The sequence below is a fragment of the Centruroides vittatus genome, unplaced genomic scaffold (assembly GCF_030686945.1).
Source record: "Centruroides vittatus isolate TY-2023 unplaced genomic scaffold, ASM3068694v2 contig_2104, whole genome shotgun sequence".
In the NCBI taxonomy this organism is placed as follows: domain Eukaryota; kingdom Metazoa; phylum Arthropoda; class Arachnida; order Scorpiones; family Buthidae; genus Centruroides; species Centruroides vittatus.
This window is the reverse complement of record NW_027121305.1, coordinates 509,075-534,612: the sequence shown is the minus strand read 5'-3', so window position 1 is coordinate 534,612 and position 25,538 is coordinate 509,075. Positions and strand designations below refer to the sequence as shown.

Genomic DNA, 25,538 nt, shown 5'->3' with positions numbered 1-25,538 from the left:
GTTGAAGTGGATTGGCCGCATGCAGCATTGGGATAAAATTATACATTTTACATAAATAACGTATGCATGCGAGTTAAATGATCTCTACGTAAATAAACAAACTTTTTCATAAATGGCTTTTGCTTCTAAACATAAAATAGTTTGTTGGTTTGATTGAACAAAGGGGTAAAGTTGAAACACATTACAATATAATTATTCCTTTGAAACTTTATATTTATGTGTAAAGTACAGGTTGATCATCACCAGAACTTATAAGGTACTGGATATGTAATTTTTCCGGATTACCGACAGTTAGGTTAGAACCGGACAACTTGCCATCTCATCCTACCCTTTAAATCAGTAGAAGTTGGTTAATAAAGAAAAACAAATATTAAATGAAGATTATTGTCAGATTATCATACATTAGGCAATGTTAAGTACTCCCAAACAGTAGTGGCTAGTTGGCACTCAACATGAGAAATTTGAAATTATGCTAGCCAAAATTAGCAATAGTCAATCTGTATTTATTAGGGTTTCTCATTTCCCAGTTATTTGATTGTCCCGGGAATTCGAAAAAAGTGATGTGTTTCCCACGATCCCGGAATATAATTAATTATTTTTAAGATATAAAATAAATCTTGAAATCAAATGAATAATAATAATAATGCTGCATAAAATATTTATTAAAAATCACAATTGAAAAAACGTAGAAATTCTCAGAGATAGAAAAAAATTTATTAAAGTTTGTTGGAAACGGCTCGTCTTTAATGCATTTAAGAGAAGACGGTTGTCGCGTGTTTTTACACCCGTATAACCTCGAAGATTTCTAGTTCGTTTTCGAGATGCCGTCCGGTATTCTCGACCTTATAGCCCGATAATTTGGCAGTTTCGTCCGGGTTCACGAAGATAAACTTCATACTCGTTTGTATCCTTGCCCGATTTCCACAACCCGGCGTAATGCAGTTATCGAAGCTACCGGGCATTATTAAAAATTAAGACGTCGGTGAAATTATTCGAGATATTACAGGTTCCGACGAGTAAAGAATTTCCAGAGTCCTGCCACAAATTGGTTACATATTGATTATTAACAATCTGTGACGTGCCATAACAAGAAAAAATTTAAAAAACAAGCAAGATAAAGTGCGAACGCTCGACACATTTAGCTCTTCCTGCTCGTGGTTTCTTTACGTGATTATTATTTTTTTCTTCACTACGCAAGTTATCTGCGCATCTAGATTTGTAATCAGAACCTGGCAAGTTCAAGCACAACTATTTCATGGTGTATATTTGCATTAAAGATATGGACGACAGACTTTTAGACCAAATCTCAATAGTAATTAATAAAAATTAGTATTAATAGAGCCCGAAATAATTCGGCAATTTAAAATCATTCGACAATGACGTTAGGTAACTTTATTGCTACTATTAGCTTCGACACAAGAATTACATTTTAAGCCAAATCCTACGACATAATATCAATCTTATTTTCCACATAAATTTGTTGCGAAGTAAAAATTTATGTATTTGACGGAGGATTCCGACAGATTAATCATAAAATACTTCGGGAATTTGTCGGTTCAAATTTAATTGCGTAAACATATTATTAACAACGGCATCTGTCTCGACGTTGCGACTATATTAAACGTTTAATTTTAGCGTTTGGAAGAACAAATGAACGACTTGATCGAGTTACATCAAAACGAGATAGAAAATTTAAAGCAAGGTATAGCCGACATGGAAGAAAAAGTACAGTATCAAAGTGAAGAAAGACTGAGAGATGTCCACGAAGTTTTAGAAAATTGTCAGACTAGAGTAACTATATATACATATTTTCCCGTTTAATTATAATTAATGTTTATACAAATAACTTCGGATTTGCATCGCTTGTTGTTTCAGATATCTCGAATGGAACATCAGCAGCACCAACATCTTCAACAGTTAGTTACATTGGATGCCTTAGAAAGTTCAAATGCCAGGGCATTTGTCGTAAAACTTATAAATCTTTTATTAATGGTTCTTCAGGTAGTACTGGTGCTCGTAGCCACCGTGTCCAATATCATAATGCCATTTCTCCAAAGCAGGTAACTAGATATTTAAACAAAACTTTATTATTATACACCTTTTATATTCTTTATTGTGTATGTTTTTCTTTTTAGGATACGTATACTGACGACTGTAGTGCTAATCCTAACTGTGATCTTAGTGTGCAGGCAGTGGCAGGAATGGCTGGAGATTGGTCAACAGTACGTGAATAGTTATTTCCAGAGATAATTGTGATCTATACTAAAAGGATTTTCGTACTTAACTCTCCGTCGAGAGAGAGAGAGAAAAATGGTCGACGTCACTAAACGAAAACCGCAAACCGAACGCTTGGTTGCCAGACAAATTTACTTTCCTAGAGATACCAACTAACGTCATAAACTCCCACAACAATCATTTGAACGGCAATCAAATGCGGTATCACTATAAATATATATATAAAATATACATACACGTACATATATATATACTCAGCCAGGCTTCTTTAACGAGAAGTTTTTATATAGCTGAAAGTATTATTATAAAAAGAAACAAAAAGGAAAAAAAAAGTACATTTAATAATAGATAAGTTTCGATACTGCTGTGATATGTTATTGCACTTCATGTAGTGAACCATCTCGTCTTTGCAATTTAGATTTAGGAAGTTCCACTTTCATCCTACGGACCATTGTGCTAGGGAATGGTTTTAATACATATTGGAAAGTACGTAGAACTCCCGACATTATACGAAGTTATTTGATGCTCTTTGTATTATTATATTATTATTATTATACTACTATTATTATTATTAATTATTATCGAAGTAGATTTTTAATTTTATTCATAAAAAAAATATACATAATTTATTTTGTCTTTTGAACAGTGAATGGTATTATTAGCATTATTGGTGTACCGAATAATCTGTCCACATCTCAATTCATACAGGTGGTATGCATACTCCTGGTATTCTCTCGCATTCCACAAAATGTACAAGTCTTAATAGTGTTACATAAGTTATGACATGACTTTGAATAAATGGTGCAATTCAATTTTGTAGTGGTATACGTATTTTTTTCACTGGTTCAAAACTTGTTTCGTAAAATCTCATTTTATAAAATTAAAGACCACCCCGGAATCCGTGCCTACGGGATGCTTAGGCACGACGATGTCTTTAACGGTTGGCGAGCGCATGGCCTTTTTGCCAGTTTGAGAAAGTACGACGATACGGGGATGTCGGAAAACTATGTAGCATAAAACCATCGTCCTGGTTTACACAATCACCAGGATGATAGTTTTTGTCTAAGTCAAACTTAATTTTAATCAGTCGCAACAATTTTAAGGTTGCTGTTTGGACAGTAGTGTAATTTATCCACAATTTGAGCTAATAGGGGAGCGATGTGGCTTATTTGTTGTATCTAAAGATGCCACGTTTGTCTACAAAACAAACTTAGAACGACACACACACTGCCTGTATGGTAAATGCAAAGGCCAAAAAATGCTATGCTTCCCATAAAGGGCTTAATTCTTTAACACGTACACAATTTACTACAAATCAATCACTTTAAACTTCATCATGCCATATAAATTTTAGTGATTAGTTATTAAGTATTCAGGGTGAGTCAAATGTCCCTTGTACCCTTTTGATTAAAAAAAAAAAAAAAAATACATTCTTAGCTGAGATTAGTGAGGATTTTCTAGACATTCTGGACAATGAAACGAGCATGTCGTCAAAATAATTGCTCCCTGTTTATTGCAATTGTGACGAGTTTCGACGTGCTTCCGGATAACAACATATTTCTAGAATGCAGCGGGCGTGCGGATCTTCGTAAATTACGACGCACCGAGACGAGTTTAACGTGGTTTATTTCAAAAGTGTGGAGATGTATTTATCATCAACAGTAATAGCCTAAATACTTGTGTCAGTATAGAAAAATGCAATATTGTCATTATTTGTCTTTTAATTATAATGCTCAAATTTGGTGAAAATTAAAGCCAGTTTGTAGTCCCCGACGTCCATTCGTTCCATTATAGTACTCGTAGCATCGACGACTACATTCCTCAAAGTACCACGGCCTCGCCACCAGTCCAACGTATGAATTAGTAACGATACATTCGACGTGAAATTTATAAGTATGTATTGAAAATACAAATCTTGTTTCTCGGAATAACGAATAAAATACCCAAAGTACCAGAGCGCTACGACATCGCAGCACTTACAAGTTTATTATGTAGAGTGTCGATCGACTTTCTTAAATTTGAGCCTTGTGCAGAAAAATAAGCACAAAGACGTTCTATGCACAATTAATATTATAAGGTTTATGGATAATGTAAGTATAATATTCATTGGAAGTTCTTAAATTTGATCCAAGTACTGGATTATTTTTGATATATCAATTGTTTTTTTTTTTAGATACAGAAAAAAAGCGGAGTTGTTACATTAGTCCCGTTCGACATTGTCGAACGAGACTAATATAACGGTCCCATACACGAAGCTTCTTGCTGCTTATCAAATACCGAAACTTTGTTATAATTGATAGTACTTAAGACTAGGCTCGGAGTTTCCGCGGTCCCAATTCGAGCCTGTTTGGATTTTACGTATCGCACGAAAATACGAATCCATTCCTCAGCGGGTGTACTCGTTGCACGTCTGGTGCAACGAGTACACCCGTTACGGATCTGTCTAAACCCACCGTCGGCACAAAGAGTCTGTATATGTGTATAGAACTTTTCACACAATATACAGTATATCTTCACTTTTATAAAACGGTATTCCGTCTTGCCTACGATTTCGTACTTATACGGTCGTTTGGCAATTTACGGGTCTGCATTTTAGAAGAGAGAAAACAAATATCGTAATTCTTTAAAACCGGAAGCAAATAAAACAAATCAAATTAAATTAACCCTTTTATTGTGGGAAAAGCATTGTATGAAAAGTGTTTCTGTAAAAGTCTTTTGTACAGCAACAGTCAACTCGTTTTAGAAAATGACATCTCGTATAATCTAACTAGAAATTTTTTCATTATATATTTACCTTATGGAAGTGTCACGGATAGGAATATACAGGACTTTTTCTGTGCGACGCGAAGTCGGCCATTCTTTTGTGGACTACGGATTTACACTAACCAACATTAAAAACGGTTATTTCTTTTCTTTTTACTATAACAAACAATGATACACACATCGTTTCCTGTCGAGATCCCACAATAATTAATACTTACATTAACAAAGAATAATTTATGGTATAACAGACGAAAAAAAAAATACTGCCTTATATTTAAGTATTGTCATGTACTAACGACACGTAACTACCGAAATATACACTATTACGTATAAATAAATTTAAATACAAAGTTTTGATCTACTCGAAACTATGGATTTTGTGGGGGAATGTTATCGTCTACGACCTAGATAAAATCTCGTTGAGCACAAATTTATCATCTCGGTAAAATTGAAAAGCGTACACATCTTTATCAAACAACAATAAACTCGGTAACAGCAAACTTCAAAACTTTTTTTTTTAGTTTTTGTTTTTTTGAAATCGAAGGTTTGGCATAAAAACATTATGAAAGATCGCTAGACTAAATCGTGGATTTGATATCCACGCACGGTATAAAGCGGCAACAGTTTTAAATCTAAATGTGCTCGTTTTTTTTGTTCATTTAAAACTACTTTGTACAGGTAATTACCTTAATACTATCACAATGTTGTAAACAATCTTGGGAGATTACATTTGAAGACTAGATGCTCGGTAGAAATGTTAAAACTAAAATGGCCTCGCTTCGTCTACTTCCCAAATGATGCTTTTGAATTCTGTGTTTTCTTTGTCGTTTATGCGGCGACCTGCTGCGATTTGGATAGCCTCCCTGCGTCGGATGTCGACGGTTGATTCGAAGTGTCCATGTCTTCTCCCGAACTTGTACTTTTGCTGGTCCCTTGTGTCTGAACATCTAAAATTAGATTCGATAAACCTTTAAAATATTCTTACAAATTATAAGTAAATCTTAAATTGTTTAATCGTATTTCCAAAACAATAATTTAAATTCTTCAAGTGGCATAACAATAATTAAAATATAAATATAGGCAAGGGCTACGCTTCATTTTGTCTTGGATTTTAATGTCGGTTATTTGGATGCATAATTATTTAAGGTGCAGGTGCAAGTGCACATTAAGTTTAACAAAACTGATTATTATGTTTCGGTTTACAGCAATTAAAATCATTTTCGGATTGACAATTCTTCTGTAGTAATTAATTCTATAAAGCTGCAAATTACAAAAGATAAATGGCATTTCCGTGTAACGCTTGGTTTACGTGAACACGTGGATGACAGAACCGTCGGTTTTTCGTCCACACATCTGGGTATACTGGTACACGCGTAAGTGGCCGAAGCAAAGATCGTAAAAATTTTAAAACGAAATTAGATTGGTAACATTTACGCGGCAGTTTAGGTTTTACGTTTGATAGATTAGACTACGTAAACGAATAGCATTAATGTGCTAATAACGTTAATTTTCAATTTATACCGAAAGGTACTCGACGAGTTCCGGATCGAGATTTTAGCAATTTTACGCTACCGTTTGATAATTAATCTGTCGGAAAATTTGCCCGGTCTAATTTTTTACGAGAAACAAATTTTAAATATGCCGAGTCGTTTCTTAACTTTCAAAGTTTTTAAACAAAGCAAATGCACGAGGCATTTAATTGAACCGTAATTTAATTGTGCGTTTACGATATCTTTAGCGAGAAAAAGCCTAAGTAATTTTTTCTAAATCGTCTCGCAAGTACGACGACAGAGTATAAACCGAGCACAAATAATTAATTTTGAAATGTCGAAATACCACTCGACAATTAAGTATTGCAAGACAATATACCACTTAAAAACTATTGCATCATCCAAACTTTAAATATTTTTTTATATTAATACGAATGCATTCAATGGCCTTTCTACTGCTTCCTATTCTATGAAAATTACACTAATCATATTTTTTCTAATATTTTTCTATACATTGATTAAATATAATTTGAGAATTATTTTTCATAAATTACAACTTGTGTTAGAAAAGAAAGTGTTTTTAAATACCAAGCTTTATTTTTCGAGCATTTTTACCATTAAGGTTGAATTTTATAGAATGAAATAAAAATAATCCATAAGGAAGGAAGGGAGCAAAATTTAAATTTCAGAAATAGTTATGGATTCTTCATTTCCAACTATTGATTTCAACTGCTCTTTCGTCGTCACCGCTACACAAAAATAGACAAACGTTAATATATTTTAATAGAAATAACAACTAATAAATACAGGTTAATTTTAAAAAAAATCTAGCAACGAAAAGTTGTAAATGGTAATAAGTAAAGTCTTTGTTAAGTCCAACCTCTTTCGAGATATGACACGACACGCTTCTATCTCCCCACTCCCTCGACCTTTAACCACCGAAATTTAATAGCATTGGTGCCCCTATATACAAGCTATTGTGCCAAATTTCATTTTAATCTTTACCCCATGAACTAAACAAAATAGATACCAATACACGCAAAAAGAATTTCCCCTTTTAGACATGTATTTCTTTTGATGTATTTAATTCTTTCCTCGTCTATCCCTGCACCTCAATTCGGTATGTGCAGACTATCCATGTAGACTTGTTCGTCTGAGTTCTCTCTTTTTGAATCCTGACAATAGACCACTAAAGTAAAGTGGGAGACATCTTGTTTTTGATGTAATCTCTCAGTTCGTACAATAGATCTTTTAGGTTGAAGTACTGTACTTCTGGCATTTTCCCCTCATTGATAGAATTTACATTAAAAGAAATATTGTTTTTTTACTCTTCGTATAAACTAATACACAACAAACAAAATTATTACCGTGTACTAAAATGCTGCTATAACAGCCTGGACTCAGTGAGGTCATGTGGTCACAAATAGATCTTTCTTACAGGTTTCTCGGACCACAGATGGATAACTGGCAAATTTGGTAGCCAGGGCAACATTCCAAACTGTTGAAAAATTGACACCTTTTGGTTTAAGATGCAATGTCCTGTGAAAATGGCTGTCTCCATCTCCATGCTCATGAAAGGAGTGCGCCTGGTCCACAGGATATTTGGATTGGTATAGCTTGTCAAAAAGGTGACCACAGGAATGATTGGACCAAAGACTTCCCAACAGAACACCCCAAAACATTCATCCCCACCTTCACTGATACCAATGGTGCATCCAGGTGCAAAGCTCTTCTCCTGGTAAATGACATATACAGACTCTGCAGTCATTCATTCACTGCAACAACAACAAAAAGAAGAAAAAAGGGATTCATTGGATCAGGAGGCAACCTTATTTCATATAGTTCAATCACAAAATCAATGGTCACCTGCCAACTTTAGGTGCTGTTGATTATGCACTGAATTAGCTGTAGGTGCCTTGATGAGCTGAAGGTTGCATAGTCCATGCATAACAGTGTTCTATGCTCTCTGCATTGGAACATCTGCACTTTCCTATTGTCTTTCCTACATCTGCACTTTCCTATTGTCTTTTCTATGAAATCCATCTGCAAATTTGTGCCACATTTGCTATTCTATTGTTTTTTACAGGCTGATCTAGTCTTTGTTCTCCTCTGGCATCAATAAGGTGTTGTCGACCAGCATCTTTCTGATGACTGGACACTTAATAAGTGCTGAATGAGTATGTTCCATCACCCTCACTGTTTTGGAGATACTTGTTTCCAGATGGCTTTGTCATCATAATTTAACCTTTGTCCTTGCCTATTTTCACACTTCAACCGACAATTCATCCTAATGGCCCCTTGCTTATAAAGCAGTTGACATTTGCATACTCAACTGGAACCTGTTAGTCTGGGGGTGGCCAACCGTTTTTGCCTGCGGGCCGGATTGGAAAGAAAAATTCTTTCATGGGCCAAACGAAATATTAAAATTAAATCATGTTAAATAACAGAAGTTCCTGACGCATGCGCAATCTCATTTTACAATGTGAAGAAATGTACAAGCAAAAATAATAAAAAAAAAGGTCGACAGGCAGGCGGCACTGTGCGTCACACGTCAGCATAAACAGAGTGACATGGCGGAATGGCAGACGAGTTTCAGTGAGTGTGGATCTTTTGTTCTTCAAATAGTGTAAATTTATAACAGACGAATGCAAAAGTTGTAAATCTCTACAATGGAATTTTTTAAAACATGTAGTAGTATTGCGAATCCATTCCACCAATTGTTGGAAGTTAAGTAGCTATTTTAAAAAATTAATCGCGGGCCAGATAAACCCATTACGCGGGCCGTATGTTGGCCACCCCCGTGTTAGTCCCTACCATTCATTACACCTTAGGGTAACCATAATGTTTTGCTCGATCGGCGTACGAGAAAATATTAACATGTTTTAAATTTGCCGTTTGGAACACAATGTATATTTTAAATTGTAAGGTTCCATTATTCTATACCCGAAGAAGACAATCTGAAATCGTTAAAAGTACTTGTAATAATATTTCAGGTAAAATAATAATGCCAACAGTGTTAATATTTTCTTAAACTATTTGGCATCTTACGAATCAATTTCAAGCATTTCGATCAGTGTGTGTATATATATACAAAATTTATAAAAAAAAAATTCTTAACACAAACAAACCTGAGCATGACAGTTTCTCCAAACTGCCTGGAAGAGATGCAGTACTGATTGTTGCATTTTGTTCCATAATATCTGCAAGAGCGTTACGTCGACCTGTTCTACCGGTTTGTGCAGGAAAGCATCAAACGCTGAACCTCCCGCCTGTTCTAAATCAGTTGTGACACGGTCCACCTCCATCGAGTCTTTGAGATGGGGCAATCCCCAAAACTGTTTTTGAAATCACAATTGATAATGATCAGACGATCATTCAATTATTATTAAAACAATAATTCTTGATAAATACATTTCTTTCCTGAAAAAAAAAAAAGAAAAAGAAAATAATGATTAAAATTTATAAAGTATAGTTTAAATTCGATATGTAACAGAATATTTGCAGAATACATTAATTAATTAAAACGTGACACATTTATCCTTGAAAGTCTTTCAAGCAAAGAAAGTATGACACGATAAATAAACAAGATTTTCCCTTCTACATTTATTTTTAATATTTCTAATGGATATTAAATTAGCGAAATAAGGAATTAAAAACAATAATTCGCCTTCTTGTGATCACGCACATGCAATGCGTGGCTAGTTTAATGGAATTTATATAATAAGTCAAGTTCAAATTAACCTCCGTCTGATCTTCATCGCCAAACCAATTATCTATCTACCTTTAGTCCAAATTACTTAACGGTCTGATGAATCCAGCAATCATTTGATTATTAAATGGTATTTACCCGTGACACATTTAAAATATTAACAATAAACCAAACTCGACAAAGCTCGCGACGCAAGCAAATATTTATTTACGGCGGCAATATTTTCAAACTATATAGCTCTTCTTTGGCCGTTAATAGCATAGAATGGGATTTTTTGGGTTTTTAACGTGTCGAAAGCATTACTACTGTAAGTGTAGTTACTTTGACTCTTTTTATCAGGAGTTTTATTTGATATTTATTAGTAAATATTGAAAATATTCTAAATAATAAATATAAATGTAATTAATATTTGGCTTTATTTTCTATCTACAGATAGAAAAAAAATCTAAAATATCGATTATTTCCATAATAAATCTGAATAACTTATTACATTTTGTGAGTATACAATCCATTTCTGGACTGAAAGTACCTAGTTGTTCAATTATATCCACATGGTTGAGCATCAGGTCGACGTACTTTAACTACTTTCTAAGAAAGTCGAGTACTTTAAGGAAAATTTAATATTTAAAAACATCTTCAATCTAACAACAAACGGTAAATAACGCGCGCTTCTAGGTATTTCTAAATTATTCCTAATCGTCATTTAAAATGATAAAGTAATTTTGTTGTTATAAATAGAAATCATTATTGCAATCAAAATATAAAACATGTTAATTTTGTGTGAAGTGACTGAATCTTATTTATTTATTTATTGTGTATTATTCGATAATACGATTATTTAACGAGATAATAATTGTATAGGTCCAGCACTATTTTGATTTACAAGTACTATAAGTCTGTCGTAAGGGTATGTAGGACATTGATAGATTATATAAGGAATTGCTAGTGAATCGGTGTCAAACAAACAGTGGGTCTTTTATTCTGTATTTTGCCAGGTTCTTCTGATCATCAAAAGGAATCATTTTTAATTTAATTGACAGCCACCGATTGAGAGTATAAAGAACGTACTAAAAGAGCACAAGCCATTCATCAATTGGATGCTTGTGTTTCGTCGAACTTTTTGTAACGGCTGTTTTTAATTCATTGTAGGAGACGACGTTCGTGTGAATCGAGCGACAAACTCTGGAATAATCTTACAAAATTTTCTTTTATTATTATATCTTTTTAAATTATTTATTAGATCATATATTTTTAGGACATAAATTTTGAAAGAGTAGAGTAAATAATGAATAAAATACAACGTATTCATGCATTTCTATTAATTTTTCAGAGAAAGGAGTTATTTTTATAGGATCATAAAAGTATTAAGATTGCGTATAAACTCTCTCATTAAAAAAATTCTGGTTGAATAAATTATTTATCTAGAATATTAATTTTTTTACAGAAACAATCGATAACTGCAAGGAATGGATTATTATTAATTAAAAAGTAAATTTATTCAAAGGCTTGAGAATTATCCACGTTCCGAAGACAACAGAAAACTCTTTATTAGATGTAAGCTTATGAAATTTGAATAAAAAAATCCTTCAAGTAATCATCATCAAGCCTCATTAATGTTAAAGTAAATCAAAAACATTTAATTACACACTTATTACGGAAGCTTCTCAAATGTTAATCCAATTTGTACTGCTTTTGTTCAAAAAAAGATTTTTTTTTTGTTTTAGGAAACTAGTGATTGGGCTGCAATTTTTTGGAAAAAATAGACTTATAAATTCCCACTGTCATCTGGCTGTCTCCATCTTTCCTTAATCTCAAGAACAGAGATAGACACACAAGAGTCTAGACCAGATATATAAAAAAAACTAGAGGCAGGAGGCCTCGATTAACAATGTACCAACTTCTGGTGAAAATTGGAAGTCACGTTATTTCAATTCAAGAATTTCCGCCCCCCAAAAGGAGCTAGATAGATGACCTGCATGACTCTATTGCTAATGGAAAAGTATGATGTACAGGGGCCAGACACTGCTAATTTGAAGGGGAGAGCATATAATTTAATTTAAAAATTATTAAAAATTGTAGCCTGGCAATGGAGTAATCTCGTGATTGCTTCCTTAATGATACAATAAGTTGGCACATCCGACAAGATTTTAATAATAATCTGACTCATTTTTTTTCCACAGATTCTGATGGAAGTTGTAGTCCCGAAAAACATTTAAAACTGAAAAAAAAAAATTAGATTCCTTAATCCTTTTAGTGTCATTTGTTCCTAAAATTTTAATTATATTATATTGATACAAAATAATCAAATGATTCAAGAATCTGAATGACAAGAAAAATTAAAAACTAAAGAAAAAGTAACAAACTGATATAACCACTACTAGGATTAACATAATTGTTAATCGTAATTACCAAATATCTAAAGTCGGATTTCGTCAGGTTATCTGACTAGACACCGACAAATTCCGGCATTAGATTTTAGCAATCTTTGCGAATTTAAGCTTGGTTATAATTATATCTTAATTCCTAATTGCTGCTCACAATTAGATCGCTAATTACTGTCTAATATTCAAATTCGGACAATACAAGAAATATTAAATATATTTTTATAGAAATAAAACGAAATACGGCTGGATTTTCAATCGGACTATAACGTGGCTAATTAATTATAAAGATATTACATAATCTGGGCTAAATATATGCAATCAAGCAGCCATATTGTATTAAATTTAGCGATTAGAAATAAACTAACTTAGAATACTTCGGAAGAAAAGCGATCCAGAGTGGGATTCAAAGCCGATTATGCTGCCTAGACCTCCGTTCAACCTTCACCAGACCGATTAGTTCGAAAAAAATATAAAAATCGTACGGTCACCTGCCGTGCCAACTGGAGATGGCTATATACCTACAGTCCTCTATGGCACTCAGCCAGTTTAAACTTATCTTAGCATGGTATATGTAATTACGTGTAAAAAAACCAAGCTAGACATACATTAATAAGTAACTTGGTAACACGTACCAAAACGTTACTTAAAAGACTTAACTGTCTTGTAGCAATTACATTAAAAAAATAGAAGTTTAAATAAATAAAGGAATTTTATACTAAAATTATATACATGCTTAGATAATTTAGTAGATGCAAGTAGAATACTTTGTACTAAATTTTAACGACGTAAACTCTCAATGATTCGTAAAAGAGTAAGTCATTATTAAGTGCTTACATAATTTGCAATTATTTTATTATTGCAAATTTAATTTTATCACAAAGTTCCACGTTCTAAATAAATAAAACTTTATAATTTAAGCCTTTCCGTATTAAATTCTTTCCGAATAAATTAAATATATTCTTCCCGAATGACAAAATATTGAGAGAGAGATCATACCTAAATCAATAAAGGATAATCTCTATACAATGTTGATAAATAAAAGAACGATATATATTCGATTTCTCGCACATCCAGGAAAATAGCAGTTATTCGAAAAAATTTCCGTTTTTTAACCCCCTAAATATAAGAAATACTTGTACTTGAAATTATTTGGTCTCTCAAAATCTCTACCCTTTATTCTACAGAAACACATGTTTACAAAATCACACATTATGCCATATGCATGTATGACAAAGCTGATGGAAATTGTACATACACAAAAAGAGGCAAGGTATAGTATGTACGCCCATTAGCACTTTACTCGACTTCATAATTTGTTAAAAAACTTGCCGTCTTGATTTGTTTTGATGTTGCTTTTCTGCCCATTGAGTACGGCATAGCTTCCCGCCACTAATCAGTGTGCTGCAGGAGGGCACGGATGCCTGGCGACAAAGTTAGCGACGCGAATCGTGGCGATTATGCAAATATTTCGCTCTGCCCGTAATGTAATTTCTAAATCAATATCCGACAACACTCGAATAATAACTGAACATTGAAAAAAAAAAAAAAAAAAAAATGTTTACATAGTTGGATCTAGCAAAAAATCCATTGTTCCGAGCTACGGATCCACTAAAGAAGGTAAAATTACGTCGATTTGGCAGGACCCGAGGGAAAAGTTCGTTATTCCACGAGCCGTTAAAATGAGATTCTACTGTATATACGAACGGGAAACGTAGGACAAAATCTGAAAAATCCAACTTCCGATCGGTTGCCTTTGGTACGTTGCAAAGGTGAGCTTGAAGATTTAAATTGATGTTCTATAATAAAATGTTAAGCTTTATGACAATTACTAGAATACCGTAACCTGAAGACCAAAAATGTTTGTATTTTGATTAAATCTTGGTTTTGCTGGAATGTAGAAGGTATCGAATTAATTTAATTTTGTTTTTAAAAATTTCTGATACAATTAATATTTTGTTTAGAATTTACAATGATTTTCTCATTTAGTGAACAACTTATGATCTACTTTTGTAGACAAATTAACATATAGATTTTGTATAAAAAGCACTGTTAGGATCCTAGAATGTAATTAATAATAATAATAATAATGAGCAACTATTTATTGTGACATCACCACAATGCCAGACTATAATTTTTAATCATATTTTTAATTTAATATATATTCTCTCCACCTCAAATTAGTAGTGTCTAACCCCTGTACGTCATACTTTTTTATTAGCAATAGTCACGCAGGACATTAAAACCTTTCGGGAGAAAATTTTTGAATCGAAATAACTACTTCTGGTTCGCGTCAGAAGTTCGTATATAGTTAATTGGGGCATCCTGCCCGATCTTTCCGTACCCGGTTTCGGCTTTCGTGTATCTAACTCCGTTCTAGAGATTAAGGAAAGACGGGTAGACGGACAACAGTGGGAATTTATAAGTCAGAGAAACAGTCAATATAAAATACTATTTTTATGTGAAACCATGTAAATTTACTCAAAATTCGCTCGCGGTCCACCGGTGGACCGTGACCAACGTCTTGCTTATGCCCACTGTAGATAATACGACGTTAATATTTCTTTGTAAAATAAAATCATCCAGGAATTTATTATTATGTTAATTTAATATATATTAAACACAAAACATAAATTTAAAGGAATATAGTTAAAGCAAAGAAGAGCATTTGCCTTTAATTTTTATTATATATAAAATTATTAAATTTATAGTTTTCAACAATTAATATAGATTCAGATATATGTAAATAAATAACGACTAACCCGTTACAAAGCTATACATCCACAAGAGCCGAATTATCGGGCTAGAGTTGGCTACAATAAATAAATAATTAATAAGACAATTTGGCACTAGAGCTTGGCGTTAGGCGCCATCTCTTAGTAAACTTAATAATTATAATTATTAAGTTCGTAGTATAATAATTCGGCTCTTGTGGATGTATAGATTCAGATATATGTTTTTGTAGAATGAATTGTTCATTACCGCATATTTTTCGAAATATTTACAACTGTATTGTCTTTAAATCAATCTACTAAAGCTAGATTCAAATGTTCCGAATAAATACTTTTGTCGTAAGAATAAGTCCGGCGTTGTTTTTCGTCACCGATTTACGAGTTGGAATTTGCCGAACGATAATTTATATTCTAACGAAAATAAAACAGATATTTTTATTTTGGCTATAGATAAAACAAATATATAACAATATGCGTTATTATTATATTATAATATATATATTTCGCTGCTAAAAATACATACTAAATGATGTAAAGGTACAAAATCAATTGAAACTGCAAGACTATTTTACAAGCTATAATTTAACGTGTATTGACGTAAAATAAAAATATTTACATTTTACAGGAAGTTATGTTATTAGGAAAGTTTAATAAATAGACTGTGAACAATAGCATAATTTTCCTTAAAAAACTTTCCCCCTCAGAAAATTTTATAATTAAATATAAAAATTTCTTACTTCAGCCAAAACGTCGTCGATAGAAAGAATTTAATTTGAAAAGTTCTACATTTTATTTTTATCAATAAAATTGCATATTATAGCATAATTCTCTGAATGAATCTTTTTACGCCCTACTCGACGCAATGTACTTTAAATTTGTATATAAAAATTCAAAGTAAATTATAATTCGTTCCACTTTTCTTTAGCAATTTTGGATCTCAAAACATTCATAAACAAATGTATCAATGGAAAAGTTTTATAATACACATCTCAAAGCCTGATCAGTTAATATAATAAACCAATGATTGCCTAAATATTCGGACTATAATATGGCTAGAAAAGTTTTACCTAAAAAATATTAGCGAGGTTGAGGTCAAAGTTTTAAACGCGAAAATGTGTATGTCGGACGTTTGGCGCTGCTTTCCCGTAAGCCTAGAAGTTTGACAATGGCGTTTGGAACGTCGAGCTGACTTTCCAAACGCCATTGTCAAAACTTCTAGGCTTACGGGAAAGTGGCACCGAACGTCCGACGTACACGTTTCCGCGTTGAAAACGTCGGCCTCAACCTTGCTATTAATTTGTCATTTAATTGAAAACAAATTTACTTCAATCATTAAACAAAATTTATGATAATTTAAAATCAAATTCTCACATTTCCAAAATTTAATAGTATCAATCCTCCTAATACAGAAACTCTCCTGAAAAAAATTCAGAAATTTTCAACAAAAGACACAGGAGTTATTAAGCTTCCAAGTGGGGGAAAAATCATCTCTCTCCACACACCAACATCCATACATATAGGAAAAAACCCACCAAATTTTTTAATTTCTCGATGTTTCAAGGTGTCGACTTGCAAGTCCGAAAATGTAAAAATCTCGGGGGTCGATTTTTGACCGATTGCCGTGCTTTCCTTCTGTTATATACAATGGCCGTGAAAGTAAAAATTTGTACAAACATCCACTTTTCCAATATTTTGAATTTCGTATTAAGAAAGCTTCGTTGTATTTCATTCGATTTAAACAAACAAGGAAAATACTTTAAGAAAATTGTTCGATAGGCAATTTCCCATAGAACAATGATGTAGATTTACGTGCATTTTAACCGAATAAAATTCCGTACGTTCTAATTTTGGCAATGACTTTTCCATTTAGGTTATTCGACAACAACGTTTGCAGTAATCAACTTAATGTTTCTCGGTTAAAAATTTTAATATACAATGTTTCGTTTTCTTTTACGGAACAAATTCTTATCTGAAAATTCGAGATGTGTATTTTTGTCGAGTTAAATAATAAGCTAACAATTTAGTAGAAATAAGCGATAGCGGTAATTTATGAAATCATTTGTTCAATGACATTTAATAATAGGAAATGTTATATTCAAAGAAAAAAATAGTTTCCACAAGGAAATCATATCACCAACAGTCCTTGTTACATCCCAAGCATGATTTGATACGTAACTAACTATGGTATAATCACAATTTTTAAGAATCAAGGATTTATTCTGGAATAACATCTAGTCTTCTAGTACAGTGTTTATCAACCTTCTTCTCATCGCAGACCAGTAACTCTATGTAACTATGAATTATGCTTATCTAGAGTTACTTTGCAACATAATAAATTTCACGCGTAATCAACTGCATCGGCGTCAGTATGGTCAAAAATTTTTCTGCGGACTACAGTCGAGAAAAACTGTTCTAGTACGTCAAAAAATGGACTTAAAACGTTTCATTTATGTTATTTTTCTGTTATTAATTATTATTATTGCATTCTTTAAAGTTTTAAGCATTTTTCCCCCACGAAATACAGGTTTAGTATTCTTAAGAAATAATATAATTTTATTACAAATTTGTTAAATTTAGGAATTTATAAGATTTTGGGAGAGCACGAGCATCAAATTCGACCTCATATCATAATTAAACTTGTTTAATTGACTCAAATTATATTAAAGTGAAAAATTTGTTAACCGAAGACAAAAAAAAAAAAAAGCCAAATGTTCGAAATAACGACGACGTTATCGTCGTCAAAACAGAAATTTTAAAGTTCCAACGCTACTTTCGACTAAATCATTCTCCAAGCAATTTTAATTTCAAAAAATTAAATATTTAAACAAAATACGCATATTTAACATATGGCGTTTCAGACACAAGTGAATGAATTTGCCATTTCTAATTTTTATGTTTTGACGGGTTATAACAATTTTGCCAAACTCATCTCGCCCTATTCAACATCTATACAATGATTGACAATTTTCGCACTAATTTCACTTGCCACTAAGTTTCTAGTTACATCACAATTTATTTTGGAACAATCATCTATGCTTTTTAATTCCTCACTGTTAAAAATTTCAAATGTTACTATGTTAGCTCTAAGATTTATTTTAACAAATACAACATTGTTCGGCATTACCGGAAGGCTTAGAACACAACGTTCTCGTTAATTAAACATTTATTACAATTTAGAGTTTTAGAGAAGTCGTACAGGTAAGGTGCTAAATTTTTCTTCTACAAATTGCAATCAGAGTCCAGCTTTTACATCCGACTTCATCACAAATATAGCTTATTTCTTTGTTTTCATCTGCAGCTCTCTATCCAGAACAGACTGGTATCAGAATCAGTGCTAAACATTAATGCATTGTTTATATAAATAAGTGGAGGTTGTCACTCTTCTAATTATTGTCGTGTTCATAAACCCAATGTTCAGGAATATCCTGGTCTCCCTTATACATATTCCAAAGTTTTGAAAATTGCATTAAAAAGATTTTATCTATGCTGGGATGCTGGAGGGGTTAGAAATTTTTACAGAGCACTCTTATATGAGCAAAAACGCAAAAGGAACTGTAGGCTTATATGTGACTCTGAGATATTTGGGTCCGAAATTTGTGACATTACTTCCACTTAGACCAGACACATCCAAAAAAAGAGGTACCAGTTTTTTCATGAAGGTGGTCCATGGGTACCAGGAAAGTTTTTTGCATCTGAAAAAATTCTCAATCTCATTATTTAAGATATCACTTTTGTGTACTCCCTTTTCTCTGCTATCTCCCATTTCTACATTGTTCTGCCTATTTTCTCCCTGCTCTTATCTTCCAGCATCACTCTCCATCATTAATATTTCTACACACCTGTCAAGATTCAATCCTGGGTCCTCTGTAGTTTTAATCCACTCCTTTATGAGCCTTAATGCAGCTCTCGCAGAACCTCTTTGGAATTCATATTTCAGCATTATAATCATAAGAATGCCATTGTACGTCAACCCATCCAGGCTTCTCCCCCTTGAATTTTGCAAGCCTAATAAGACTCAAGATGCAAGTCACTTGATTGCAGCTCCTCCTACCAAAGTTTTATAAATCTTATCTGCCCAGTGTCTTCATAGACAAATCAAAGTATTTTACTTTAAATCCTGCAGTCTCTCCCACCTTAGATTCCAATAACAAATTTTTAAATTTATCATCATACAAATTTAAGAGATTGCTTCTTACAGGAGTGGCTACATAAAAACTACCATTTTGTAGGACTCGTGCTTCTTCTGGTTTAACCGATTTCATACTGCCCAATTCGTTACTGAGGAAATTCATTTACTCGTAAACAAATGTTTGCAGTGATCCTAAATTGCACTTGTACATTCTTAAACTAAGCAATAACTTGGCCCTTTCAGGAATCAATCCATTCTGTCATTTACCTTTCCTTGACATGATGCAAGCTAATGATTATTTATTGTCATTTCAGACTAATTGTATTAGGCTTTGTTGTGATACTTTGTCAAATTCATATCATATGTTTCAAGCATCAAGTGCATGGGATTGATTCCAACTGGATGGTTTGAATTCATTCATCTCTGTAGCTTTGTTTGCACTCAATATTTTTTTTTGAAGGCATGTATTTCTCCATGAAAAAGTATGATTTGCATTGATCGTACTTATAAAATCTTTAGTTTTATCTTTTACTAAAATCTGTATTGCTGTATTGGTCCTATGGATTAAGACAAAATGTGATCTTTTTGTTTGCCTTTCATAGGTGTTGAGCTCATTTATTCACAAGTGAAACAGCAGCTATGACTGGTGGTTTCACTCATACTGTACACAAATATAACATGGCCCAGCTACAGACTGGTACAACTTTTGCTACACAGATGGTTTTTGTCTCTCGCCAGCAGAATATCCAGCTCAGCAGTGAAGATTTACATTTCAAAGTGATGCCCATCCTGGATATCACCTTGACATGTAAACCATCATGCATCCTTTTCTCTACTGGCATTGAAATTTCTATTTTTCTTTTCAGCTGAACAAAACTTTCACCAGGAGACAAAAATACCACCAGGTTAGCTTAATGAGAGGCACCCAACTCACTGCTGGGAAATGAGAGATCTGACATAAGTAAATGATCACTTTGCTTTTAGTTTTCAATTAGCATCCATTTCACCACATACTTGGCTGAATAGTATAGTTTCAATCTTCCACTGCTGCAGCACCAACCTTCATGAATAATACTTGCAAGGTTCTTACAAGCAATCCAACAATCATCATTGATTTTTAAAACTGTTCAATATTAACTAATTGTCAATATCCACAGGCATATCCATACAAGTATCATCTCTGTCCAGTAATTAGTAAGTAGTTGGCCAATTATATTTAACCTGTGTGTTAAGCTCTGCATTTCTGTTTGCTTTTGATGGCTGTAATCAACATATGGGTTATACTACACCTTACTACAGTAGACGATCAAGTCTGACTAAAATATGCAAGGACATTTATTTATTGGTTCCAGAGAATAATACAACCTATTTTGTGACCCTCAGCATATAGACATTATGTATATATAATTATGATTTCCTTTCAATTTTTCTCATATAATGACATTGTAATGTCACTAATGATTTCAGCATTATGCAATACACTGCTCAGCACAGTAATCATGCACATACATAATGCCGAAGTTGTTTAGATAAAGTCACAGATTGAGAAGATATCTTAGTTACAGACAAAACTAGAATGCTATTTATAGATTTATTCATTTTAAAAATTAATAGGTAAATGCTTAGTTAGACAAAGTTTCATTTCTCATAGCAAGAATTATTAATAACATTTATAAATTTTAAATATTAAAATACTATATTTTTGTACATATAAACTGCAAAAAATTGCTAGAACAAAAAGACGCTTCACATAACCCACTCCACAGTATACCATGTCTATGGAAGCAGCCATTATTGGAAGCACCAGAGGTAAAAGTTTGTAATTTCAACTTAAAATCGGTATATAACTCACCTTAAAGCACACAACCCTTTTCAAATAATAAACACAGATAAAATGTAGATTATACACACAAAAATAAAAACATATATAATAAACTGTAATAAAAATAATCAAACGTCTTTATGAATCTAGTTATATTTTACCGAAAAATTAATATTTTGAAACGTGATTTGTTTATTTCTGAATTATTATTCAGTTTAAACTTTAAATTAAAAATCTACTAGCTGTCTTTGAAATAATTAATATTCAACAGAATTCTGAATACTAATATGTATTATTTTATCAAATTATAAATTCTCTCTAAAAAAATGCATTTACTAAATACAGCTTAAGCTGCTCGATAAAATCAATCACACGTTTCGTACGAAGCAGGATGTTTGAAAGATTACGTAGTAGGCTATCCTTTTTTTTTATTTTTATAACCAATTCTCACTTGTTACTTAATATTTACTTAAGTAAAAACTTAATAATTACGTATAATTAAAAAAAAATCGCAATCGATTCAGATACAATGCTAAAAACACTGAATAATAAAAAAAAATATAGATTTATATACTACATCTGTATAAAAACAACAATTACAATTTATACAGTAATTCATTTTCAAAAATCTTAATAATTATAATTAAATTAATATCCATAATATTAATTAAAAATAATAAAATTACTCAAAATTTTATAATTAATAGTAGAAGTAAAGTAGTCCAATTGAAGAATATTGATGTAAAATATATCTATACAATAAAAATACGCATTAAAACGATACGTGATATAAATATATTTTAGAAATGCTTTAATGAAATCATATTTATCAAATAGTTTTCAAAGAGATTGACATTGACCCATAATATAAGACAAAAATTAACCCCAATTTATGCTTTCAAACTTTTCTCACTCGAACAGAACTGGTTAGCTAATCCCAATCACTATAATAACAAGCGAGTTATTTTAACACTATTTCTGCAATGGAATTAACCCTCTTTATATGGATTGGAGCATAACATCATGTTACTTGTTTCGTATACACATCGTCGTTTCATTCAAAGTAACTCAATTGTATTTTAATATTTTACTACACGTAAGAAATGAATGAAAAAACTGTCAAATTGAACCAATAACCAACTCTACAAACACCATCTTGACCATTTTTTCTTCTACTCTTTTTATTCTTGGTAAGCTTAATTGGATTCAAATCTTACTACAATTAACTTTCGTCATATAAACATAGTTATAAGACTCGACCGACTTGGAAGAGGGGATCGGCTAATGCCGAAGAGCCAAATGGAGTCGACAGGAAAAACATTATATAAAATATTTGTCTTAACCAAATTTAAAAAAACATGCAATGGGCTATAAATTTTATGAAATTAAGTAATAAACCAAATAAATTTTATTGTGATTTTGTTATTAAACAAAAAATGATTTATTGTTATACATTTGTAAATTACAATTACTATATATACTGTATTTACTTGGGTAATCCAGGTCTGTGGAATTGGAGTCAGCAGTAAAAATATTAACCCAACTCCTGTTTTTTACTGTATTGTATACTTCATATTATGCTCCTAATAGGGGGCATTTACCTCCTGTCTTGTATTATAGCAGCCATTCATAACTTATTTTATGATAGTTCTACTTTGTGACCTTTTTCATATCCCTAATTACTGTTGATTTTCAGAAATGTATTCAAAATTAAATCCTTTACAGAAATCGGTCAAGTGTTTTTTTTCTTCTGTCTTTTTAAAATCACTATCTTAAAAAATGGAAATTAAAATGTACACACTTTCGGGGGTAAAATAATTTTTGACAGATTAAAAAAGTCAGTAACACACGATCGAAAAAATATCGGCAATTTAATAACCGGTCTTTAATATATTACAATCCCTAATTTTAGAATATACGTACGTATCTAAACCCAGTAATTTAATTCTCGAACCTCTCAACGAAGAGTTAAATCACATTTTATATTCAAAAACAATGACACTATTAAAAAAATAAATAAATTATAAGTCATGATTTTTACTTAGCAAATACAGCATATTGTCGAACCACCAGATTGATCGTCGGCTGCATTCTATAAACAGCTACCGAATTTAAAAAAAATTAATTAAATTAGGCTATCGGAGCACATTCTAACAACAAGCGAACATTTATACTACCAGTACTATAATTAATAATTACAGCAATGTATTGATCGGAAAAAAACAACTGTCCCTTTGTATTTTAATTTCAATTGAATGGAAATTTTAGTTTTGAATGCATTTCTGCTAAATAAAATAACTAATGACTTATGTAATTCAACCATTTTTTTGTTTTATTGTAGTTTTTTTTTTATTTTTAACAATCAGATTTGAATAGAAGTAATTATGATAATTTCTGAATCAATTGTTAATGAGTCAGAATACAAACATATAATTTTTAATGTGCAGACCATTTCTCAAAACAATTACGTACATAAATTTAATATAGATCATCATTGGGCTATGGCAGCTTTACAATCATAACACAGTAGATCATGTATTTATAACTTATAAAAGTGTCATAAATTGAACTATCGTGTCTTCCACAGCTTACATGTTATAAATTGAAATTACATTCTTAAAAATGTAATTTAACTACAAGACACTTTTCCGGCAAAATTCCGAAATTATTTCGGAATTTTGTAGTCTGAAACCCGAGACAGGTTTATTATAAAATAAACCAGAAACATTTCTTCCTTAAATCCCTTTTGTAGGAAAAGTGTGAATGGTTTTCATTTTACAAGTTATCTTTTCCAATTTTAATTTTAGATATCAGTTTATGCAGTTCTAATAGAAAATTTGGGCCAGACCGGTCAACCGGATCTCTCGCAGACTTTGCATCAAAACGCGTGTGCAATATTTCCCTCCCGAGACAGCCAAATTGTATCTACAACACGTAATTACCGGGGGTAAAATCAACTGCCCGAGTGCACCCGGGGATACACAGAAGGCTCCACCACAAAAGTTACATAAGGCTCAGTTTTATTCATTTACGGCAACCGCGACACACAGGTAATCTGCCAATGGGGAAATGCTTTTCGAGAAACCGGCTCCTATTTAGGTGTTACAAACACGACAAAAACCGGCAGCCGGCCCGTCGGTAAGGCACAAACCTGGCAACTGACTACTGGCGTTCGACGGTTTTATTCGCTCGACCGCCGATGGGAATAAAGTCGCATAAGCATTCTCCGGGTTGCATTAGTCGCGAGTCTCGGGGAAGTAGTGGCGGGCAGCTCGGCATCAATGACGCTTCGTTCTTTGGGCTCTGACGTCGGCCGGGTTCTCATCTTCACACCCAGGATCTGGTACTGACTCAATACAAATTCTACACAAAATCCAGCCCCAAAATTTCCCATTTGCCATAAGCTCAAAGGATAATAATTACTTAAGAGTTCTATTATATTATAATATGCAATATTAATATTTAAACAATAAATAATCTTATGGTATTTACTTATATAGTGGTGCCTCGTATAACGTACACCTAGAATAACAAACTTTCTGTTCGGCAGTTACATGAGGCAAACAACGGACTCTCTGCGAACAAGCGCGAATGATGTCTCCACTCTTTTGCCGTTGCCAATGACAATCTTCTAGTTTTAGATGTTTTCCCCTTCTTGGCTTCCCAGAATAGCTTCTTGATGTAGGTATTTTGGGAGCCTTTGAAAACAGTTGCTCTTTGGCTGCAGAAGAGTAAGTTGTTTTTTTTTCTTCTTTGTCCAACCTGCCTGTCCATTGGAAGTCTAACCAAAAACCCTGGATGACCCAGGTTGTCTTCAAGGAATGGATCCTAGAAACCTTTGCTCCTGCTGTAAAGCAATACCTGCTGGACAAAAAGCTGCCGCTCAAAGCCCTGCTGATACTGGACAATGCCCCTGGTCACCCAAAAGACCTAGAGGATATCCTGGAAGAAAGCTATCCTTTCATCAAGGTGCAGTATCTTCCAGCAAACACCACTGCCATCCTTCAGCAAATGGATCAGCAAGTCATTTGTCAACTTCAAAAAACTGTACACCAGAGCTTCAAAACTGTATTTCATGAAGGTGTTTGAAGAATGTCAGCTTTGTGGAGATATGACTGTCCAAAAGTTCTGGAAAGAGAAGTTTGATGTTCTTGTGTCAATCAGACTCATCCAGAAGGCCTGGGGAGAAGTCACGCAGAAGACCCCCAATTCAGCCTGGAAGAAGATTGTTCCTGAGTGGACCCAGGAAGAACCAGCTGAGGATACAGAAGTAGTGC

The 25,538-nt window shown here is 32.8% G+C and overlaps 1 protein-coding gene and 1 long non-coding RNA gene across 5 annotated transcripts in view; one reads left to right on the top strand and one right to left on the bottom strand.

Annotated features, from left to right (window-relative positions):
- The window catches only part of Dmtn (transmembrane and coiled-coil domain 2 protein Dmtn), a 76,026-nt gene extending 72,979 nt beyond the window's left edge, over positions 1-3,047 (top strand). For all 4 annotated transcript variants that reach the window (XM_067265126.1, XM_067265125.1, XM_067265123.1 and 1 more), the window contains 3 exons: positions 1,636-1,791; positions 1,876-2,060; positions 2,136-3,047. In XM_067265126.1, coding sequence (XP_067121227.1) covers positions 1,636-1,791; positions 1,876-2,060; positions 2,136-2,250 — 456 coding nt within the window. In that variant the 3' untranslated portion in view covers positions 2,251-3,047. The remainder of the gene's footprint in view (positions 1-1,635; positions 1,792-1,875; positions 2,061-2,135) is intronic.
- Positions 3,048-4,889: 1,842 nt separating this feature from the next.
- LOC136970666 (uncharacterized) lies at positions 4,890-9,896 on the bottom strand. Its single transcript, XR_010880014.1, has 2 exons — positions 9,617-9,896; positions 4,890-5,945 (listed from the first exon to the last, which is right to left on the bottom strand). It is a non-coding gene; the product is annotated as an uncharacterized lncRNA (long non-coding RNA).
- Positions 9,897-25,538: the final 15,642 nt, after the last annotated feature.